General features: G+C 31.6%; 1 protein-coding gene across 1 annotated transcript; it reads left to right on the top strand.

The window, feature by feature from the left end:
* Positions 1 to 4,553: 4,553 nt before the first annotated feature.
* Positions 4,554 to 13,175, top strand: LOC134234104 (ankyrin repeat domain-containing protein 50-like). The gene is made up of 5 exons (XM_062716168.1): positions 4,554 to 4,632; positions 5,095 to 5,327; positions 6,384 to 6,561; positions 9,784 to 10,056; positions 11,851 to 13,175. The coding sequence occupies exons 1-5, from the start codon at positions 4,554 to 4,556 to the stop codon at positions 13,173 to 13,175; spliced, it is 2,088 nt and encodes a 695-aa protein (XP_062572152.1).
* Positions 13,176 to 22,388: the final 9,213 nt, after the last annotated feature.

Here is a 22,388-nt window from a genome sequence, read left to right on the forward strand (position 1 = left end):
ACAAAGCAAAATTCCTTCACAAGTATTGTCATTCTGAACTAAATCTTGTGTGCAAATCGATCACACCCGTGTTTTGGACACAGTTTTTGTAAACAGGGTAGGAGCTCTGTTATTGTTGATTGTTTACGGTTCACTGGGTGCGTTCAGCCGTCAAAGTCTGCTCACCACAACTGCACAGACTGAGAATATATTGTGTTTGTTTTGCTTTCGAAAATTTCTACTCTGATTTTTCTGGATTATAGCATTAATATTTTTCATTTATACACAACAAGATTGCCACTTTCCCTAAGTATTAAGAATAAACTTAAAATTTGTGAAAGTGCAAGGTTGTGTCAATCAAACCCGCCAAAAAATTTAAAGTTTAAATTACTTTTAAATGAAATAAGATTTTTAATTAATTTTTGTGTGAAATGCTATTAAAATATATAAGTCGTAATATTGTTCAGAAAAAATCACCCCCAAATGTGTGTCCAAGTACCTTTAAGACCATTAAATTAAACGGCCTTCCAACAAGACCGCTGTCGTTGATGAAAAAGGATTAACTTTAAACGCACCTTCTTCTCTTCTATACTTTTTGAAGACATTTTCGTTTTTGGTCAAAGGTATCTAGTTAAGTTTTTAAATTTCGTGTTGCAAGCAATGGATTCAGGTTTCACGTAAAAATTCAAACAAACGTGGGTAATCTTTTTTAAATAATTGTTTGGATATTCTTACACTCTGAATTTTTCACTTATTTGTTAAAAACCATTGAGTACTAAACCTTTCCAGCGTTAAATGATTCTGTAAAATAGTGTAACCCTCCCCTCAACCCAACCTCGTTAAGAAATTATCATCAATGATAATTGTTTGAATTTTTACAAACGTTACGTGGGTTATTGTAAGTCCTGATCGCCAAGGATTATCATCTTAGATGACCATTTTATCATTTTTGAACATTGAAATCCACTAGCTCAAGTATCTATAATAATCTCTGCATAATTGATATAAAACAAGAAGTGTTAAACTTTGTGAAACGCTATGCGCCCGGCGGCTAAAAAGTTCGAAAAAGCTATTTTTAGCATATAGGTCACAGTCAAGGTCACAAGGTCATTCATCCTGGCGTCATTGGAAAGAGCTTCATTAGTGGAGTATGGATACCAAAAATGAAGTCTCTGTCTTCCATGGTTCAAAAGTTAGTGAGAAGGTTAAAGTTTACAGACAAACAGGACAAAACAATATACGTCCCTGACCTATCGATCAGGGCGCATAAAAAGGTAATAAATATGCAGTACTTTGTTTGGTAGAAATCACCTGATGATAAAGTCCAGAAGTCACATGCTTTCATTTAAAGATAAAGATAATGTTTTATCAGCCAAATCACTTAGCTGACTGATAAAACAGGTTGAAGTCCAGTCCAGAGTGTCATATGCTGACATATTTTCACACTGATATATATACCGGTATATATATATATATCCTTTTTCCGAACTTGATACGGAGCACACAGTAAGGGGCACCTGATCTCACCTCTAATGTTTTTAAGGTCAATAATTATATTCAGGTTATGCTCTTGATCTGTATTATTATCCCTCGCTTTCACTGAAGGTGGGGGATATTAATTTTGATCTGTCTGTTCGTCTGTTTGCATTTCTATGTCTGTATCGCTTTCGTTTCCTTTGAGCTTTGAGCAAAATATGAATTTTGCATGGCAACCCCCTATGGCCTAAGAGGAACCCTATTGATTTTGAGGTTAAAGGGCCTAAGGAAGACTCTGATGATTTTGAGGTCAAAAGGTCAAATTTCAAGGTCGTAAATTTATACATTCGTATGTATGTAACACTTATGTTTCCAGGCGATATCTCATGATTTTGAGCTTTTTCATTGAAAGTTCATACCAAAACTCCCTAGGGCCTCTCTAATCCCTCTCAAAGTTTCCCGCCCGTTTGTTTTATTTTTATTTATTGTCACTTAATTGGCACCATTTTTAGCAAAGGGTTATGTGGAACGATACTTCGTATAATACGGACTTTCTATTCTTATAATATCGATTTGAACTGTTTAGTAAAGGCAGGCATCATGTATTGTGTAAAATTTTGACAATATCAATATTTTATCGAACATGAATATATACATGTATGTGACCTAATGTTTGCAAACAATTTACGCTGTAATCAAGTGGTTCCTCGGTGCAGAGGTATGTCTTTCTCTTGAAAAGTGAGAGGCCCGGGTACGAATCAAGGATAATCCGTTGTTTTTTTTAAAGTAGTTTTTTTTATTAAACGATAGAATTCAGCATGTGAAATTAAAAAGTTATGACATCTGGCTTGTACAAACTCATAAAATCATCATTACAGTGTGATAAATATTCTTTATCAGTTAAAGAATCTTCTATACACCTAATAAAGAATAAGCAATCAAATATATATCCATATATTGGCATTTTTTCCCTTTGATGTACATGTATAAGGTTAATTAATAATCTAAAATTTCATTGGGAATCCGAACCCCACCCGGGTTGTACATGCTCCTTTTTTAACCTAAGCGGGGGACACAAATTCTCCAAATTAAATTGTTTAATTGCACTTTATCTTGATTTTGTTCGATACAACATATTTCATTAAAGATATATATAGCTATATAACTCATGAAGATATATTTTTATTTCAGTTACTTCATTATGCTACATTTCCGAGTTCAGAAATTAAAGATCCATTCGTCATAAGATCCATATGTTTATCTTCAAGTAACGCTGAAATTTAAGTATGTAAGATTCTTCTTACTTTTAACGTTTTAAGAACCCTCTCTACACTGCACACTAAAGAGTTCTGATTTTATAGTATTTTTCTACAGTTAGAGTGATATGCCCTTAGAAATAAATTGTCAATGAAAATAGAAATTTTTAACCAATACAAGAATTTTTGACATTTTAATAGGCCATGAAAAATAAATTGATCATATTATTTAAAGGGATGGGGTCAATTACATAGGAAATTAATTAATTAAATTACAATTACTTTCCCAAAACCTTCAATTAAATTACCATTACCATTACATGGATTTTGAAATGTAATTAATTAAATTACAATTACTTTGCAAATGTAATTAATTAAATTACAAATTACATTCATAGACGTATAAAAGCTAAAAGTCATGTATATTCCTTTACATTTAAAACAGATTATTTTACAACATTTTTTTCAATAATATTATTAAAATCTTCAGACATTTTTCAAATACTGTGTCCACTAACCTAATACTGGGGTATCTATTAAATTTGAAGATTTTCCTGCCATGCTGAAAATTCTTTCCACTTGGGTATTTGTGAGAAGAACGCATACATGTAGATACTGACTAGAAAAAAAATTTAAAGATGATTTTACCATAATTCATGTGTTTAAATTTTGAAATTATTTTCAAACTTTAAGATAAACAAGTGATAGATTTATGCTAAATGTACTTTTGATGCTTTAATTTGCCTTTATACTTCCTTATTTCAGCATCATAGGTTACCCTCAAAAAGTGGGTATTTGACTTATTCTGTGCCATACTACAATTTAAAGTCAAAGAGTATGACTATAAAAACACCAACAGACAAAGTCAAAGGTGTGAAAAATGTTTATTTAGGAATAAGTATATGACCTCAGGACACTAATTAGCACCTGTTAATAACTTTCAACACAAGCTGAAGATATGGCCAACAAAAGGATTAGAAGCCATTGGACTTCTTATTTTTATATGGATTAATTAATTTTTAATCCTTTAATTAAAAAATATAAATTTTATTTGTAAACTTTATAAAGATTAATTTGAATTAATTTTTTTTAATGAAAGGGGCATTGTATTTAAACAACATTGACATAAAAAGGGAAGTTTTTTTTTTTAAATTTAACTTTTAAAATTTTTGGTCCAAAATATGAGTTGTTTACCTTTCATAGATAATGTTTATGAAATTGAGGGAAAGGAGACTATCTTTTATTTATTTAAAACCAGTGTAATTGAATGTAATTGAAAAGTAATTGTGAATTACATGCTTTTTTGGAAAGTAATTAATTAAATTACCATTACTTGTAATTGAAAATTTGGTCAATTACACATTACTTTCAATTACATCGAAATTTGTAATTAATTACAGTCAATTACCATTACACATTACCATTACCCCATCCCTGATTATTTACAAGTATTTTCACAATAGAAGTAAACAACCGTGGGGATAAATGCTACTCCCCAATTACACTGAAAATTGAATAGATAAGCTCAATATTTATTTATTCAATATAATTTTCTCAATGTCTTAAAACATTTTGCACTTGTGTAGAAAGAGTCCTTAATACACAGATGTTTTTTTGTTGAATTCAAAAACTCAAATTAGCCAAATACATGTACAGCTGATGTAGTACGTATATTATTTTTCTCACTGTAGTGCGTTATAGATCGACGTAAAGATGAATTCTATGCAAGTAGAACACACTAACTTTCTACGCGCAGTATATGTTATATATGCTGTCGCACCGAAAGCTGTGAGAAATTTTTTTGTTTCAAAACATCCTGACAATAACATCCTTACTCAAGAGATGAAGTCCAAAAATGTGGAGCTTGAAAGAGTAAAGGGCTTTCAAAGACATATGAAACAAGCCTTTTTTCCAGATTCAGGTAATCGTAGTTTTCCAAAGTCACTTAAAAAAATGTTTCTGACAGAAAGGACGGGTATGGTAACGGACAACTTTGCCCCTTAGATTTTGTCATCGTTTAAAGTTCTTAACTACAGACAAACTAGTCTATGGAATATTTAATGTAGTAAATACTATAAAGTAGGGAAAGACGCTGAAATGAAGTTCATCATTAATTTCATTTTAAAACAATTCACATACACTTTGAAACAAAAGTTAAGTTAAATTTCTAGAGGTAATGCTGCAGCATATTACAAACCTAAAAATATACTTTTCTAGTTTCTTGAGCTTAACATAAGAAAGCAGATCTTAATTATAAATCGTGTTATAAGAACTAAATAAGCACACATATAAACCAATGAATACTTTTTAGAGTAGCAAATATATTCACTGATATTCAAATTAAATTTTCAGTTATTTGAAATGGTATTATTCTTTCATGCAGGAAAAGATGTTAATCCAGATGAACTGGACATTACACTTCTTATATTCCTGCTCCGAAATTTTACAAAAATTCCGGCGCCTATGAACGGATGGGACAGGGAACCGTCATTTATCGATTCTTCCCAAGGAGCAGACTTATTGAGAATTTGGAATATTCGAAATGTACTTGCTCATAACCATGATGGGAAATTAACCAAAGACAATTTTGACAAACTATGGAAGGATATGGAAATTGTAATTCGAATTTATTAAATTCTTCCTGGTCGATGTACTTAAGATTTTTAATATATTTCAAGCATGTTGTTATAGGTTCTCATGAACAAACCAATAAATAATAATAATTATAATAATATTAATAATAATTAGTCCTTTATTTTCATAGGATAGCCAACAAAACTTGTTTACATTTGGTCCTGAAAACATCTGCACAAACAGCAATATAATATACAAAAGCAATGAATATTGAAAAATATTAGGGATGGCAATTCTTAACCGGTTAATCGATTAATCCATCGGTCGGAACGACGCTAATCGATCAGAAAACCCGTAATCGGTTATTTGGGGGAAAAATATATGTAAATTTTAACATATTTCCTTTAAAATTCACTTTTTAGAAAGGAAGCCACTGCTTAAAAATCATTTAGCATAATAACATAGCTTGTAATTAAATAATTTTACATGTAAAGTATTTATAGCTCTCCTGGTTGGGGTCATGGGGTAATTGGTCAGTTTGTAAAGTGTTAATTGCTGTTTTTAAAACATCATGTGGTTAACCCAACTGCCCTGCATGTGATTTTTAAATGATAGTAAAACATCACCATTTAGCACTTTAAATAAGTATGTTTATATTTTGCCGTTATCTATTAAGTTATGTCATATTACTATTAGGAAAAAAGTGTAAATAAAGTGAGAGTTCAGACATATTTTTAATTATGGTGATAATGCAGAATAAACTTCTTTCACATCTGCGTTGGAAAATTATCTATGTCTGATTCTCAGGCAAGATTCATGGTTTTCTTCATTTTTTTTTGTATAGTGAAATTAAAAAAAATATACTCTTATGCACATCGAGATCAAGATAATTAACAGAATAAAACTGCTGATGTCTTTTTTAGCCTTCTTGTGTATATGAAGAAAAGTCAAAATGAACATCTAGATACGACTAACCGGTTAATCGGTCGGAACGTCCTGTGGTTAACCGATTAATTATAATTAGCAATTCTGTAATCGATTGCCATCCCTAAAAATATGAATAAGGTATGCAGTTTATTTAAAATATTATTTTTACAGGCCATACAGCGTTTAGGAAAAGGCGCATTTAATGATGAAATCAAGAATATCAAGATTGCGACGCCAAATGAATTAGCTGAAAAAATCCAGCTTATTCAAGAAACATTCGGTGAAGTAATGGCCACGCTCCATCAGGTTTTGAGAGAGCTAAAAGATCCTGTGCAATCTAATATAAGACGTAAGTATAAAGTGCAAGATATTCCAAGAACAATACGAGGGGTCATCAAAAAGTTCGTGGACTGAAGCTATAAAATTAGTTCTATGTAGGCTGTGCTTTCGAAGTTTATATGGAACATAAAACAACAAAAAATAAAGAATTGTTGAAAATTTTTGCCTGATATGTCCTATATTTGCCAAATTATTATAAATTGAAAACGACATTCTATGATCACCCGGCACTGTCGTCGTTTATTCTCATGACGTTCTACAACGTCATTGTTTTCAATGTCCGCTTCTTCTACCTAATACACATTTTTGATGAGAATTCCAGGAGCTGCATGAGTACAGACTTAAACCCGCCTTGTTTATATGATTTTACAATGTCAAGAACAGTGGCCTTCAAGGAATATAATATTCCAAATGGATTAATACATTAGGAGAGATCCTCGCTTGATTGTGCAAGAATATTTTGCTTTGGGGAGTCCAATATCTACAACACATGATCAACGTCATTTATTGACGTGATTGATTTTAATTCACAACTTGACTGCAAGTCGACATTAACTTAGTATCCTTTTTCTCCCTGAATCTTTTTGACATAAAAATACAAGTACTCGGGATGTATATCATTTCTCTGTAGCCAGTTTCAACAAATGTTAGGTCTATTCAAGTTTTTTAGGGGCAAAACTTTATAGAATGTTAGAAACGGAAACCCCTGCCCCTTTTGGCGTCATTTTCAAAGCCTCATTTGTTTGGTCTTTCCGTGTAAAATTTCCAGTAAAAATTCATAGAACTTCCAAAATGAAGTGAAATTTCATATTTTATGAAACAATTGTGTCCAGACACATACCTAAATTAAGGGGATTTTTGGATGTCAAATGATCAAATCAGAAGAGTTTTTCTCAGTTACACATACGTCGCAAAAACGTCGTTTTTGAGGTTGCGCCGCCTGGGCATACCATTGCTTACAAAAACATTACTAATTTATTAAAAAATAAAATTTATGATTTGTGGTTTATTCTATAGATAGAAAAGATGATGTTAACTAGATATTTTAAAATTCACTGATGTTCCTAAAGCGGTTTTAATTTTATGACGCTAGTCCACGAACTTTTTGATAACCCCTCGTATATGAATAAGGCCCAAATCACAACAACTCTCAAACCAACATAACTGTCCTAAATAAAAAAAAAATAAACAAGAGGCCCATGGGCCAAATTGCTCACCTGTGCACTTAGGGTAGGAAAAAGTAGAAAATGGCTTTTTCTTGAAAAGTTTAAATCCAAAAGTAGTCTAATGACCAATCATGGTTTTGCTATTTTTTTAGAAAATGATTTTTAAAGAATTTTCCTATATTAATCTTTAAAAACTTTGGTCGGCCATTTTTCCCCGCCCTAACCCGGGGGGTCATAATTTGAACAAACTTGAAACTACACTACCTGAACATGCTTCCATATGTATATGATGAATTATGGCTATATCATTTTTTAGAAGATTTTTAAGGAATTTTCCTATATATTTCTATGTAAAAGTTTGGTCGGCCATTTTGGCCCAGCGCTACCCCCGGGAGTAATGATTTGAACAAATTTAAATCTACACGACCTGAATATGCTTCCATATAAATATGATGAATTATGGCTTTGTCATTCTTGAGAAAAGGATTTTTAAGGAATTTTCCTATATATTTCTATGTTAAAGTTTGGTCGGCCATTTTGGCCCAGCCCTACCCCCGGGGGTAATGATTTGAACACAGTTAAATCTACACTACCTGAACATGTTTTCAAATAAATATGATGAATTATGGCTTTGTCATTCTTGAGAAGAAGATTTTTAAAGAATTTTCCTATATATTTCTATGAAAAACTTAGGTCGGCCATTTTGCCCCGCCCTACCCCCGGGGGTAATGATTTGAACAAACTAGAATCTACACTTACTGAGGATGTTTCCCCATACGTTTCATCTTTCCTGGCACTGTGGTTCTTGAGAAGAAGATTTTTAAAATATGCCACCAAATTTTCAGTAATTCCCAATTTTCTCCCCTTGAATGAAGGCGTGGCCGTTCATTTAAACAAATTTGAATCCCCTTTACCCAATTATACTTTTTGGCAAGTTTGGTTGAAATTGGCCCAGCAGTTCTTGCGGAGAAGTCGAAAATGTGAAAAGTTTACAGACAGACGGACAAGCGGTAAAACAGACGGACGCCGGACAAAATGTGATCAGAAAAGCTCACTTGAGCTTTCAGCTCAGGTGAGCTAAAAAGCACAAATGAATTCTCTTTAATCGTTGATATATAGTAAAAACGTTACTTCATTAGTCCATAACACATAGGAAATGTCTAAATTTATGATTTTATGACATACAGGGTTTTTTAGCAAACATGTCCCGACTTTGCTGTGTCAAGATAAAGTTAGGCAGTATTCATGTAAGGATATTTTGCAAAAATGAAAAACACATAACAATCTTATCAATATAAATGTAGTGATGCTGAATTAATCACTTTTTTTTAAACATGTATTACCGGTATTTCAGTAGGAACATTAGTAGTAGTTTTCAATTAAATGTCATTTTTATGTCGAAAAAGGAGCAACGTTTTACTGTCAGCAACATACTTTTTTCTCTGAGGCCCTGTATGGCATAAAGTATCAAGGTCTGTCTTCTAGAAAGATGGTTATCATATGAGTACTATATTTTTTTTAACATTTTCTGTTGGTATTGTATATTTTTAAAACACCCATAGATCCTTTTTTTATTTTTATTTTTTTTTAGAAAATCCCCTCACAACCTGGTCTTTTAAAATATAATCAAAACTCCAATGGAAAAATATAATGAAGTTATTTTATAATGTTTTTATCAAATGTGCATATTGCCCGAAAATGCAAATAAAAAGAAAAAAACCCCACCTGGAATCCTAAATCATGCAAAAATTAATTTGGTAACTAAACAAGTTTTGATGGCAGTAAGACGTCCAAGTTAAGCGTCTAAGGTTTCCCACAGCAATATAAAAATCTTCTGGAATAAGCCTGGTAACTATATAAAAAGTGATATGTGAAAAATGGTTTTATTCTTCGGGCTGGAACTTATCTTTTCCCTTGATAATTCGGAGACGTGGATACACTGTAGTCACAATGTTATAAATTGAATGTCTGTGAAAAATTCTGTAATAAATATCTTTTTTGAAGTGAGTTAGTGTATGCAGTCACACTTTTTTGTGATATGATTTTGGAGACAAATCTATTTTTAGGTGATATTAATGATGAATTGCAAAGTTGGATGAAAGAAGATGAAACCTTTTACGAAACAGCATTTTCGAGGAATGCTTTACAAGCAGCAACATTGGAAAACTTCGTAATGATAACTGGAAACTCGGGATCAGGAAAAACTGCTACAATGTGCCACATTGCCCTAACTCTAAAGAACAAAGGATATGATATTATACCAGCCATGAGTCCAATGGAAATAAAACAATATTACTTAGGCGACGAAAAACAAGTCTTTGTAGTCGATGATGCTTTAGGTGTTTATTCTTTGGACGAATTCCGCGTGCGACAATGGGAAGAATTAAAAAACTACTTAATAAGATGGAAAATTATAATAGAGCATAATTTTGTTGAAAAAAATGCCGACAAAGAAGATTCCCCACATCCTGATCATGCTGAAGGAAACAGAAATAAAAAGGAAAACAGTAAAATTTTAATATCTTGTAGATCATTTTTAACAAAAAATGATAGGTTTCCAAGTTTTTTATCGGATGTTAAATGCATAAATGCTCAAAGCCAGGAGAACTGTCTTAAAGTTTTGGAAAGAAAACACATATTTCAAAATCTATTGAGAGAGAATCCAGAAAAATTTTCCTTGACAGAAACATTGATCATGCAATTTGACAGTTTCCCATTGCTCTGTAGAATGTGTGCCCAAAGCAAGCAAAGCCCCCAAAAGTTTTTTAACTTTCCATTTAAACATTTTCTTAGTGAAATTGAAAGGATGTATCTTGAAAACAAAATGTCTTATTTTGTTTTGATATTTTGTCTAGTTTTCAAATGCAGATTTCCAGAAAATTCGAATGCGAATGTAGAGGGAGGATTTAAAAGCATTCTAGACAAATGTACTTTAGAATCGGGAACGTCACATGAACTTATACGACAAACTATTATTGCGATGAACGACACATATTTGTGCAAAGTTGGTGAAGATGAATATGATTTTCATCACACCATTATTAGAGATATCATTGCTTTTCATTTTTGTTCCAAATCGGGATTTCCTATTCTTGCAAAATACGCAAGTGATTCGTTCATTCGCGACCGTGTAAGACCAAAGGGACGATTACCTGGTGACAATACCGAAGATGATTTTTTCATAATTCTGAATGGAAAAGACCTCAACAGTTTCATAGAAAGAGTCAGCATTGATTTATCAACGAAGGATTGGCTTGTAACATTTAGAAACCCATTTTTTCCTAATCCTGAACTTGAAGAGCAATTATATACATATTTAAAAAAAGAAAATATGTTAGGACAACTATTGAAATCCATTAACAAACAACAAAACCCGAAGGTTGTCTTAGATGGTATCCATAGATATAACAGAATTATTGCTGTTCTCGATTCTTTGCCATATAAAGAAACCTTTTATGACATATTCCATATGCGTGAAGAACTCCTAAGACCCCTATCATTTACGTTCTGGTTGATTGGCTTTGGATGGTTCACAATGTTTAAAAAGTCGTATGACATAACAGAAACAAAAGTTAAAAATCAAATACAAAACAGTCAACATGCAACATTGGTCCTCTCGTCCTTTGGAGATAATCTAGAAATGATTCATTTCATATATAAAAAAATAGTCAAAAGGAATCAAATGTGTTTTATTTGCAACAGTAGTGCATTACTAACTCAACTTTTTGTTCACCGCTGCAACTGTAAAATAATACATTTATCGGGTTTCACGATCGGATGCATTAAAGGAAATGTAAAGGTAGCAAATTATTTTATGGAAGCGTTTTCGTTCACTGGTAATTCAAAATTTGATGTCTCGGTCCTAGAGAACATATGTTCTCCTAAACAAGGTTATTTGCAGCCTTGTCTTATTACTGCTATAGAAATAGCATGTATCCATGGGTATGTTGATATAATAGAGCACTTTTTAAGAGATGAAACACTGTCGACTAGTCATGTTATGAACGGCGTCATAAGGGCTTGTGCAAAAGGACATTGTTTGGTTGTTGATATGCTTCTCAACAACCTTTTTTCTAGAGCTGATCTATCAAAAATACACTTGACACGCCTGATTGAAAAACTTTTATATACAGCAAGTTTAGAAGGTCATGTAAACAATGTTGAGCTACTCCTAAAACGAGATGTGAATGTTAATGAATGTGATAAAGAAAAGAGGACTCCTTTACTTGCAGCAAGTGGTCGGGGTCATTTATCTATTGTACAGATGCTGCTAATGAAAGGTGCTAATATTGACGCTTGTGATATATTTGGCTGGACACCTTTAAAAGTTGCCTGTGCAAAGGGGCATATCGAAATAGTTGACATTTTATTGCAAACTTCTTCGAAGTCAGTGGATGAACTTTCTAATGACTTGTGTACGCAGGAAGATATAGGAAAGGCTGAAAAGTTTATAGAGCGGTCAGGCATCAAATTACTAAAGCGTTTTTTGGTTAGTAGAACTTCTGATGCAATTGTCTGTGTTGCCCCAGGATATGGAATATCTCCTTTATTTATAGCTTGTTGTAATGGGTATCACGAAGTCGCTAATTTATTATTATTAAGAGGTGCATCAGTAGACCGCTGGCATGAGATTGGCGGTGAAAAATTGACATCTTTAATGGTCGCTTGCTTTAATGGATATTCGAAAGTTGTTTCTGTGTTACTATCACATGGGGCTTCATACATGTATACATCCAAGGCTAATCATTATACAGCATTGATTTGCTCATGCACCGTCGATGATGTTTTTGTTTTTAATGCCCCAATATCAGTGTTTAAGGAGACCGATAAGTTTTCCTTCGAAAAATCAAATCCTGTGGCAGTTGTTAAGGAAATACTTTCAAAAAACTCAAATAAAACTTATCTTGAAAAGAAAGACAACGAGGGTCTATCTGCATTGCATCATGCATGTTTAAACAATATGCTGGAAATTGCAAAACTGCTTTTATCATGCGATATAGACGTAAATATACGCAGTAAAGGAAACTTTACACCTTTATGGATTGCTTGCCAAAGAGATTACTCAGATATCGTTTGTTTGTTACTGTCTCATGATGCAAAAGTAAACATTTGTTCCGTTTATGGAATATCTCCTCTCTGGATCGCATGCATGGAACGGTATAACTACATTACACATCCCGATTTACTTTATTATATAGAGATAGACTGGTCACATATGAAAATAATTTCTTCATTGATATCCCACGGTGCAGAGGTAAACGCTGTTGACATCTGGGGTAGAACACCTCTGTTTTTAGCGAGTATGAAAGGCGACAATGAACTTGTTTCTTTTTTGCTTGAAAAGGGAGCATCTGTGAATAGAAGTGATGTATTTGGAACGTCACCCATTGGGATAGCATATGATTTTTCTCATTACAGCACAGTTGGTAAATTACTTATTAAAATGGAAAGAAGATGATGCATTTTAGAACAAATGTACTTGACAGTAAAACCTGAAAATGATCCATGTATCTTATACTGAATAAATTATACTTTAACCTTTTCAATTAAGGTTAAATTGAACTTTGAGCATTAAAACATATATAATAGCTCATATCCGGTTTATGTCATGCTTTGTGGATAAAAATCATTCTCCCACTGGATTGGAATCAAAATGCGCAAGTGCGAACAAATTGCAGCAGGTCCAATCGAAATACAGTACAGATAAAGCACCTTATTGAGAGAGAAAACTAAATATATCAAGTACTACAGTTGAGTTTGAACCATATGCCATTGGCCTTCTTTCTTGCCTTTCATCACTTAGGCATGTCCTTCACAATTACTTTCTTTTTTTAATTTTTTGAATTTTGATTAAGTGATAAAAAAAACTCTACCTTTATCAAACAAGTATTAAAATTTCCTAAATAAAATGATCCAGTTTTTAAATAACATCTAACTATTTGTAGAAACATGTTTAGAAAATCATTAATGTCATTTTATAACTCCCCTTCTATGAACCATAGTTAAAATTGTTACTATTTCTTTTTAACAATCATCAAAATATATTTATTTGACATTTGGAACTTGGACCCTTTGTTCAAGAAAATTCATTTTTTTAAATCTTGCCCATAACTTCTGAACTTAACATAATAATTTAGATGTGTTTTAAAATACTTCAGAGTTTTCCAATATATTCTATATGGAACTCTCTTTTTCTTTCTGAATCTTCCTTATCCAACACATATTCAAATATTTAAAATGTAGAAAAGTTGAGTAAAGAAAAGATGTCAATTAAGTTTCTCTCTCTCTTTTTTTTTTATCTAATTGCTTGTTTACTTTATGCATATGTTAGCAAAGAAATGAGGAACGCAAAAAAAAAAATAAAATAAATAAATAAAAATCAATAAATTTGTTATACAATGTATATAATGTTTTAAGGAGGGACCTATGTCTGAAAAGTCTTTGTGTGGAATTTTCAAAACTTTGACATTTCCTGACCACTTGCTCTTAAATTTTAGATATTAAAAACAATACCTTAATATGCTTATTTTTACACAGGAGCACGTGCAAAAACAGTGTGAATTGCTAAAAATAGATTATTTTCAGACATTATTGTTGTACTCTAAATACGTGCTAAAAGAACCAAAAATGTCAAATCACATTCGAAATCAACATGTATTTAATTTAATTGACTTGTATCTTTAAAATGAAGGCAACTTCATTGAATTCATCTCGCATGAAAAATTATAAAGGGGCACAATGTACACTAGACAAAATTGCTAACGCACCACTGATAATTCTCCTTTGTGAATTGAACATTTGCCTAAACGGTATTAGTATATATAAAAGGCCATATTTATCAATACAGTGTGATTTTCAAATGTTTTGATGTCAGAACAAAAACCCGAAATGACCTTCTTACCCAAAACCAATTTCCCGACATGCATTGCGTACCTCTTTTTGCCCAGATATATGCACTGCCAATTACAGATGATGGTCCTTGAGGTTACACCAGAAACAGTCTTCAATTTAAAAAATCAAATAATATGCAGCGATTGACTATTATATCGCTTGCTAATCATCTAATGCATTCGTGTCCAGACCCAGTCCACTCAACTTCCGGTTGCCTCAATTTTGTGGAACGACATTTAAGTTGTGAAGTGGTGTTTACTTAATGGCTTGGCTATCTAGAGTGAACATTTTTATGTTAACTGATCTATTTGCAACAATTTTTCACCAGAAGAATAAATATTGTTTTCCTTGTTTTAATTTTTCATATCTTTCCAAGGGTACTGCCTGCAGACACCAAACTGTCTGTTTCATCACGTTCACCTAGGATCAAATGCCGCATACTGTATAATTTTTTTCTGATTTTCTAATTTGTACAAACATAAAAAACAAAAATGCAAAGTAAAAATTAGAAATTTATCCCTCCAAATTAGTATGAACACGATTTTCAGGTTTTCTTTGAAATGGTCACACTTCAGTTAACATTGTAGTAATTTATCAAATAAGACATTTAAATGATTTATTTTTTAATTTTGTAACAGAATACTATATCAAATACATCGTAAACAAGTTTTGAAAAGTAAAATATTATTTTCATTAGGTGGTGCGTTAGCAATGTTGTCTAGTACGTGTAAGTATCATCCTGTTTTTTCTTGTCGTATTTTTTACAATTCCGACATGCATAACAGGTAATATTTTAAAAAGTCTTTGTGTGAAAAGTCGTAATTCATATTTTTTGAAAGAAACGATTCATCTCTTGATTTTAGCAAGGAAAAAAGTATACCTTTATGATAAAATAAACGAGAAATAAGACATTTTCTTTTATTTTTGTACTCTTGTGTCATAAATATTGACCTTTCTGCACTAAAAAAGAGATAAGTTAGCACTGACAAACATTTGCGAAAAATGAGTATTTGTTTTGATTAGAAACATTTAAACAGTTTAATTCTTTTCTTCTTCATTCTAATCTTTCTGCCCCCCCCCCCCCCCTTTCCACGTCAACAACCAACACCTATTAGAACCTAGGAATGACTTTATGCAATAAATTCTACATGTACAGTACAACAAATCAATAAGCAAATATAGGTACAAGCACATTTCTAATTTTTGTTTAGTTTTATCCAAAAAAATACAATAAATGGTAAGCATAAAATTAAAATATTTCCCCAGTTTAAGCCGCTTTCTTTGCTAAATTTTATCTTAAATCTTTTTGCACATACAACTGTATATCAGCATATCATCGAGGTATTTCTTCACAACTGAAATTGCTATGAAGTATCTACCAAAGGAAGAAAATTCTGATATTAACAAACTTCATAAAGCAAATAAAACTGTTATTAGTGTTGAATAATTTTTTTTTGTAAAATGTGTATGTTATTAATTAATAACAATGTTATGCCTATATCACATTTGCAAAAGTCAACAGGTAAAAAAAAAAATCAAACGTTCGCTATTGTGACGTCACATAACGCTGCTTTGACGTTGAACGACATAGGTCCCCCCTTTAAGAAATTGCACTTGTTTCTTGAAGAATCGGTATTGATGAATGCTTTTATTTATCATTAACGAAACTTCTTTTATACGATTTTAATAAACATTTATTCAAGATTTACAACAATGAATTGTTTTTACTTATAATAATCAAAGTTGCTTTGAGGAAACATGCAACCTAGTTTTGATCTTTATTTTCTCATTTCCTGTCCTTTAAAGGGACATGAACACAGTTTCAGCTAAAATTTCAAAATTTATTTTTCAATTTTTACAAATATTTAACTAGGGACTTTTTAATGATCATCAAAGATTTGAACGTCAGTTGTCCAGATACAAGACAGATTTAGAGCTCCAAATCTTTGTTATGTAAACAAGGTTAGTTTCAAGTTTTTGTTTACTTAGGTAATATACTAATATATTTCGATCAAAGTTGATAATTTCAAATAAAAGTAAATTTTACAATGTACATACGATTCGACAGTTAATATTGATTTGCTTAACTTCATTTTGTTTTAAATATGATGAGAAGGATTATGGATATAACAAACAATATTCAATATCACAGTCTATAAAATAATACAAAATACAAGTGGGAGCAGAGCAAACACGGACCTCCGAAACATCAGAGGGGGGATCAGGTGCCATGGAGGTGTGATCGAGAATCCCCTGCCGACCGGTCACACCCGCCGTGTGCTCCTCGTCATAATCGGGAAATAACGGGAAAATACGTCGTCAATTCAGTGTATAAATAATAGACCAACAATTAGTATGAAAAAAACGTGAGTCAGCATTTGACTCAATGATAAATTGTATTTGCTGACAAGGTCATTGTATCGACCATAGATTTTACGAAATGATGACTTTAAACGAGACTGTTGATATTCTTGTTTTATCAACTTGCTTGTCAATAATTTACCTCGTTTTAGAAATTGTTCATACGTAGAACATGCTCTTGCGTATCGAATCAACTGAGATATATACACTCCGTATGCAGGTGATGGAGGTATATTGCTGCATAAGTAAGGGAAATTCATATGTTTATATGTAAACAAAAACAAGGCACGAGCCTTGTTTACATTAAGAAGAACTTTTAAGTTCTGTATCTTGTTTGTTAATCAACAAATGATGTTCAAATTTCTGCTTTTCAATAGATGAAGCCTTAGGTAGGAATTGTAAACATTAAAATTGGTTAAACAGGTCTGGACGATTTCTAAATAAGGAAGTCAAGAGCGATAACCGTGAACTGCTATAAATACACAGAATAAACAATGTGCTAGTCCTTCTGACCAATCAGATAACAGAATTTAGACAAACCCATGAAAAAATAAATAAAACACGTGGTTTTAAAGTTTTTTGATCAAAAGATTTTTTAGGAACAAACTCTTTGTAAATTTTATGCTCATTTAAGAATGATATAATATTTATGACAATTCTACCGTCAACAAACACGACTCTAAAGCTTAGAATACGTTTTAAGTGTTATAAAAAAATCTGATATAAATACGGAAATTTTATATTTTTTTAGCCTGACATAAACATTTTATTTAATGGATGCTTGTCTAAATTTATTTCTGAGTGTTATATTACAAATTCGTCCATATGCAGTTTCTCATATGCGAGGTAAAATATTGGGATAAGTCGCATTCATGTATAATTATTCTCTTTCCTCCATGTTTTACGTCTTTCCTTGTGGGTGCCGAAAGGCTGCACAGCTTAATAAACATTCGGCGCTCATGAAACCCGTGATATTTTAAAACTATGTGTAGTCCATACAATGAACACTTACAAGTGTCAAATGGATCTATAGACATGGAATTCAAGCATCATCGATGGAAATCGGACGGCTAAGCAAAATTATATTCCAACATATAGTTTATTCTGGTAAATTTTATAATTGAACTTGACAAAAACTTGCTAGTGGGATTTATTCCTCCGTAAAAAATTACATTGTATCATGCATTATTTTTTATTTCGTTATCGAGACAAAAATGTCAATGTTGTTCATGGTATATATGTGGGGAATACTGTATTCTTCAAAACTTTATATCTTACTTCTAAAGGTTTTTTGTTAAAAAATCTTTTTGAGGAAAAAAAACAAAAGCTTCTGTTATCTCTTTGTTCTTTGAAATATGTTTTGGGGTGTGTAAAAATGCTGTTGTCTGATTTGACAGAAATATAATTACGTGTACATGTTTTATATTTATAGCAACTTTCAGTTATCGTTCTTGACTTCCATATTTAGAAATCGTCCAGACCTGTCAAAATAATCAGTTGAAACTGTATCCAGACCCCTTTAAGTGAGGAATTATAATAATATGATGATACAATTCTATCTGCATCCTCGCAAGCCAGTTTGACAAACGTGATGACTGGATCAGGACCTCCAGCTTGCGATGATACCCCATCTTATTTACACGAATTTATCTACTTAGTTTGATCACTCTAAAGATATGTTCCATCCATTTTATGAACCCAATATTGCTGTAAAGATGCATTCTTTGAATCAAATGTTGAGAGAAAATCAGATATAATTTCACTTACAATTTTTCATTTTTACTTAGAGTGGCAGGGTAAGGAGTTGATCCATATGGGTTCATATGCCACTGTGGGATGTTTTAAATCGTCCTCCCTGTAGGATGTGGTCACAATAGATTAACTAAGTTTTACAAAAGAAACGTAGGAAAAATCTTAAAAACGGCAAAGCCATGATTGATCATATTTATATCACAGCAAACTATATTTGTACGGTAATGTAGATTCAAGTTGGCGGGGCTTGGCATCAATTGATCAATCTTTCTTTACTCTTCACTTAAAGGGACATGAAGACAATTTCAACTAAAAATTTGAAATGAATTTTTCAATACCTTATGTTTACAAATACTAAAATAAGGTATTTCTAAAGATTATAAAAAATTAGTTGAAGTTGTCGAGATACAAGACTGATTTTGGACTACAACCCTTCGTTATGTAAACAAGGGCTGTACCATGAATGTTTTTACATAGGTTAAATGGATATATGTTCGTCCAAGAAGATTTTTTCCGATATGGAAGTTAATTTTAAATACGATTAGACAGTCTCAAGTGAATTGCTGAATCTCGTTTTGTTATACTATAATACTTTCTATATGTAAACAAAAAAAAAAGCATGAGCTTTGTAAAATTATGAAAAATTTAAAGTTTTGTATCTCCTTTGTAAATCAACAAATGATCATTAAAATTGCCTTATTTAGGAATTTAAAACATTTAAATTGGGCTAAATAAAATAAGTTGAATCTTTCCTTTAACAGAAGTGGAGGAGAACTCGTACTGTTCAACAATATATTGAAGAAGTGGTGTAAAGCAGAATGATGTAGATACTATATAAGAGGAACAACTGCCTTAAAGGTAACCTGAGTACAACAATTTAGAGGATTCATAAACTGATAAACGCTTTGTTGCCCGAAAGCAAGGGAAAAAACAATCAACAAAATAATTTGTTTTTTAGTATTTATATATCTGCCCTCAATTTATCATTTTTATCATGAAATCATTATCACTTAGATATATAACACTAAGCCCCCTAGTATAATCTCTTATATTGCCATCTCTAAAAAGATGAGATAATTTTTTTCTCATTTTTATACATCTATTATTAACAAGTCTACCCATCATTACAACTAAAGCTATGGAAGTTTTCAATAGGAGTTCTCTTATTATATTAATCTTTCTAATACATTATTTAGAGTGATAAAGTATCGAAAAGGGATGGCAAATGGGTACCCAAACAAATTATACATTATGAAGCATTTAGTTATTGCATAAACACAAGCTCCTGCCAATTATGCAAACTATGCATCATAAAAAGACACCTTACTAAACTTTTAACTTGAAAACAGTACCTGAAATGTAATTGAAAAAAACAATTGAAAATGCATGCTATTTTCAAAAATATGTTTAAATAATTCAATAACTCGTAATTGAAAGCAGACTCAAATAAAAATTACTTCCAATTTCTTCGTAAAATGTAACTATATACACTTAATTACAATTACTTTTTTTCAATTACCCCATCCCTGATACAAAGGAATAAAAAGTCTTCTCAAGAAGAGAAAGGCATGATTGGTCAGATTTATAAGAAAGCATCCTCAGGCGGTGTAGATTCAATTTGTTCAAATCATGACCCCCACGGGGTAGAGTGGCACAAGAATGAAAGTTTAATATTCTGTCATCAATAAATTCTACATCAACATTGTATAAGAAAATATAATGTGACAAAAGTAACATTCATAGAAATCAATATTAATTATATGTAAACTTAATATTTTGAATTCTTAAATATTTTTAACATCAAAAGTAAGACATTTAATGTAAAAGCACATTAACCGAATACAAAAACATGCAATCAGAAATCATAATTCTGAAAATTGCTTTATTAATTTAAGACATGTATAACTAATCTCTGATTATACAATAACATACCATGAACTTGTCAGCAAAATTCATTATAATAAATAAACATAAAATAATTAATCTCTGCACATTGAGAGACAGCGGCATAAGTGTAATTTGTTACAAACATTAAATATATACACAGATGAAAAACAAATTCAGAAATTAAACCCAACAAAGTGTATCAAGATGTTTACATATTGTGTCAAAAGTACCAGTCTTAACACAACATCCTGTCCACAAACAGACACTTGACGTTTTCAGTCTTTCTTTCATAAATAAAAATTAAAGATGAAAGATGGCAATCGACTGCAGAATTGCTAATCAATTAACCTCAAAACATTCCGACCGATTAACCGGTGAGTCGTATCAAGATATATTCATTTTGGCATTTTCTTATCATAAACACAAAAAGGTTAAAAAGATATTACCAGTTACATTCTGTTTATTATTTGGAATTTTATGTACATAAAAGTATATTTTATCTCAATTTCAATGGACAAGAAAAAATCAAGTAAACCATGAATCTTGCTTGAGAAATCAGACAAGGATAATTTTCCAACGCAGATGTTAAAGAAGTTAACTTTCCCTTGTCACCATAATCAGAACTAGTCTATCTTTGAACTCTCACTTTATTTACAATTCATGAAATTCTTTATAATAATATAATTAAATAGATAACGGCAAAATAAGTATAGACATACTATAATTAAAAGTGCTTAACGGTGATGTTTTTAATATCATTAACAAAATCGACGGGACTATCTGGGTAACACGAGATGTTAGAACAACAGTAATAAACACTTTACGAATTGACCATTTTCCCTGCAATTTCAATCTGGAGAGCTATAATTACCTCCAAATATTCTTAAATATAAGATGTGTAAAAACACTGAAAAAAGTATATGCAGCGCTCTCCTTTTTAAACAAAAGGGGGATGGATTTTAAGGACTGCTCTCAAATTTACATATATTTCATTTTTTTCCGACTAACCAATTATGGATTTTCTAACTGATTAGCATTGTTCCAACTGATTAATCGATTAACCGTTTAAAAATTGCCATCCTTAAGTCCCCCTTATATAATTTTTTCTTAAGTATGGGGATTTTTTTTATGAAAAGAAAGGCTAATAGTGTCAAGTGACTGTGAGTCCACGGATGAAAAACTGTTTTTAATTGTGGATATATATGAAGCCACCACATACAGTCAGAATTGGAAACAATTCATAATAATTTACAGAAAATCTTGTTAAATCCTAAATGTTATAATAAAATGCAACAAACACTTGAAGCAAGTATTTTCATCACTTTTGCAGCAGTTACAATATTCTCTTCATATATACATGTACACTTTCCAAGTCATGCTAATACTAGCTTTACACATTGTTACGAGGGCTGTTCAATAAATAATGTCCTCGGTGCTCGGAAAGAAGCAAAAGACGCTTTTCAATGATTTAATCTTGATTGTTTTATACTTTTAATCTCTTTTAATGAAAACATATATCCGTAACATTTTTATCAAATTTCTGATTGTTTGTAGAACTCATTTTTAGGTATGACCCTTAGTATACTAGAAAATGGAAGATCCGATGAATTCCTAGACTTGTTTCTTCCTTATTAAAGGTGTTTTTTTAAGTTTGGAAATAGAAACAAGTCAAAAGGTCGAAGATCTAGCGAATATTGTTAATGTGAAAAAAATTTAACTATCTGTTTATCGCGAATACCCCTTTACTCTTCAGGGCATGCGGGTTTATACGCTGTCATGA

This window comes from Saccostrea cucullata, unplaced genomic scaffold (assembly GCF_032062105.1).
Source record: "Saccostrea cucullata isolate Sc308-1 unplaced genomic scaffold, CSIRO_AGI_Scuc_v1 ctg3901, whole genome shotgun sequence".
NCBI classification, from domain to species: domain Eukaryota; kingdom Metazoa; phylum Mollusca; class Bivalvia; order Ostreida; family Ostreidae; genus Saccostrea; species Saccostrea cuccullata.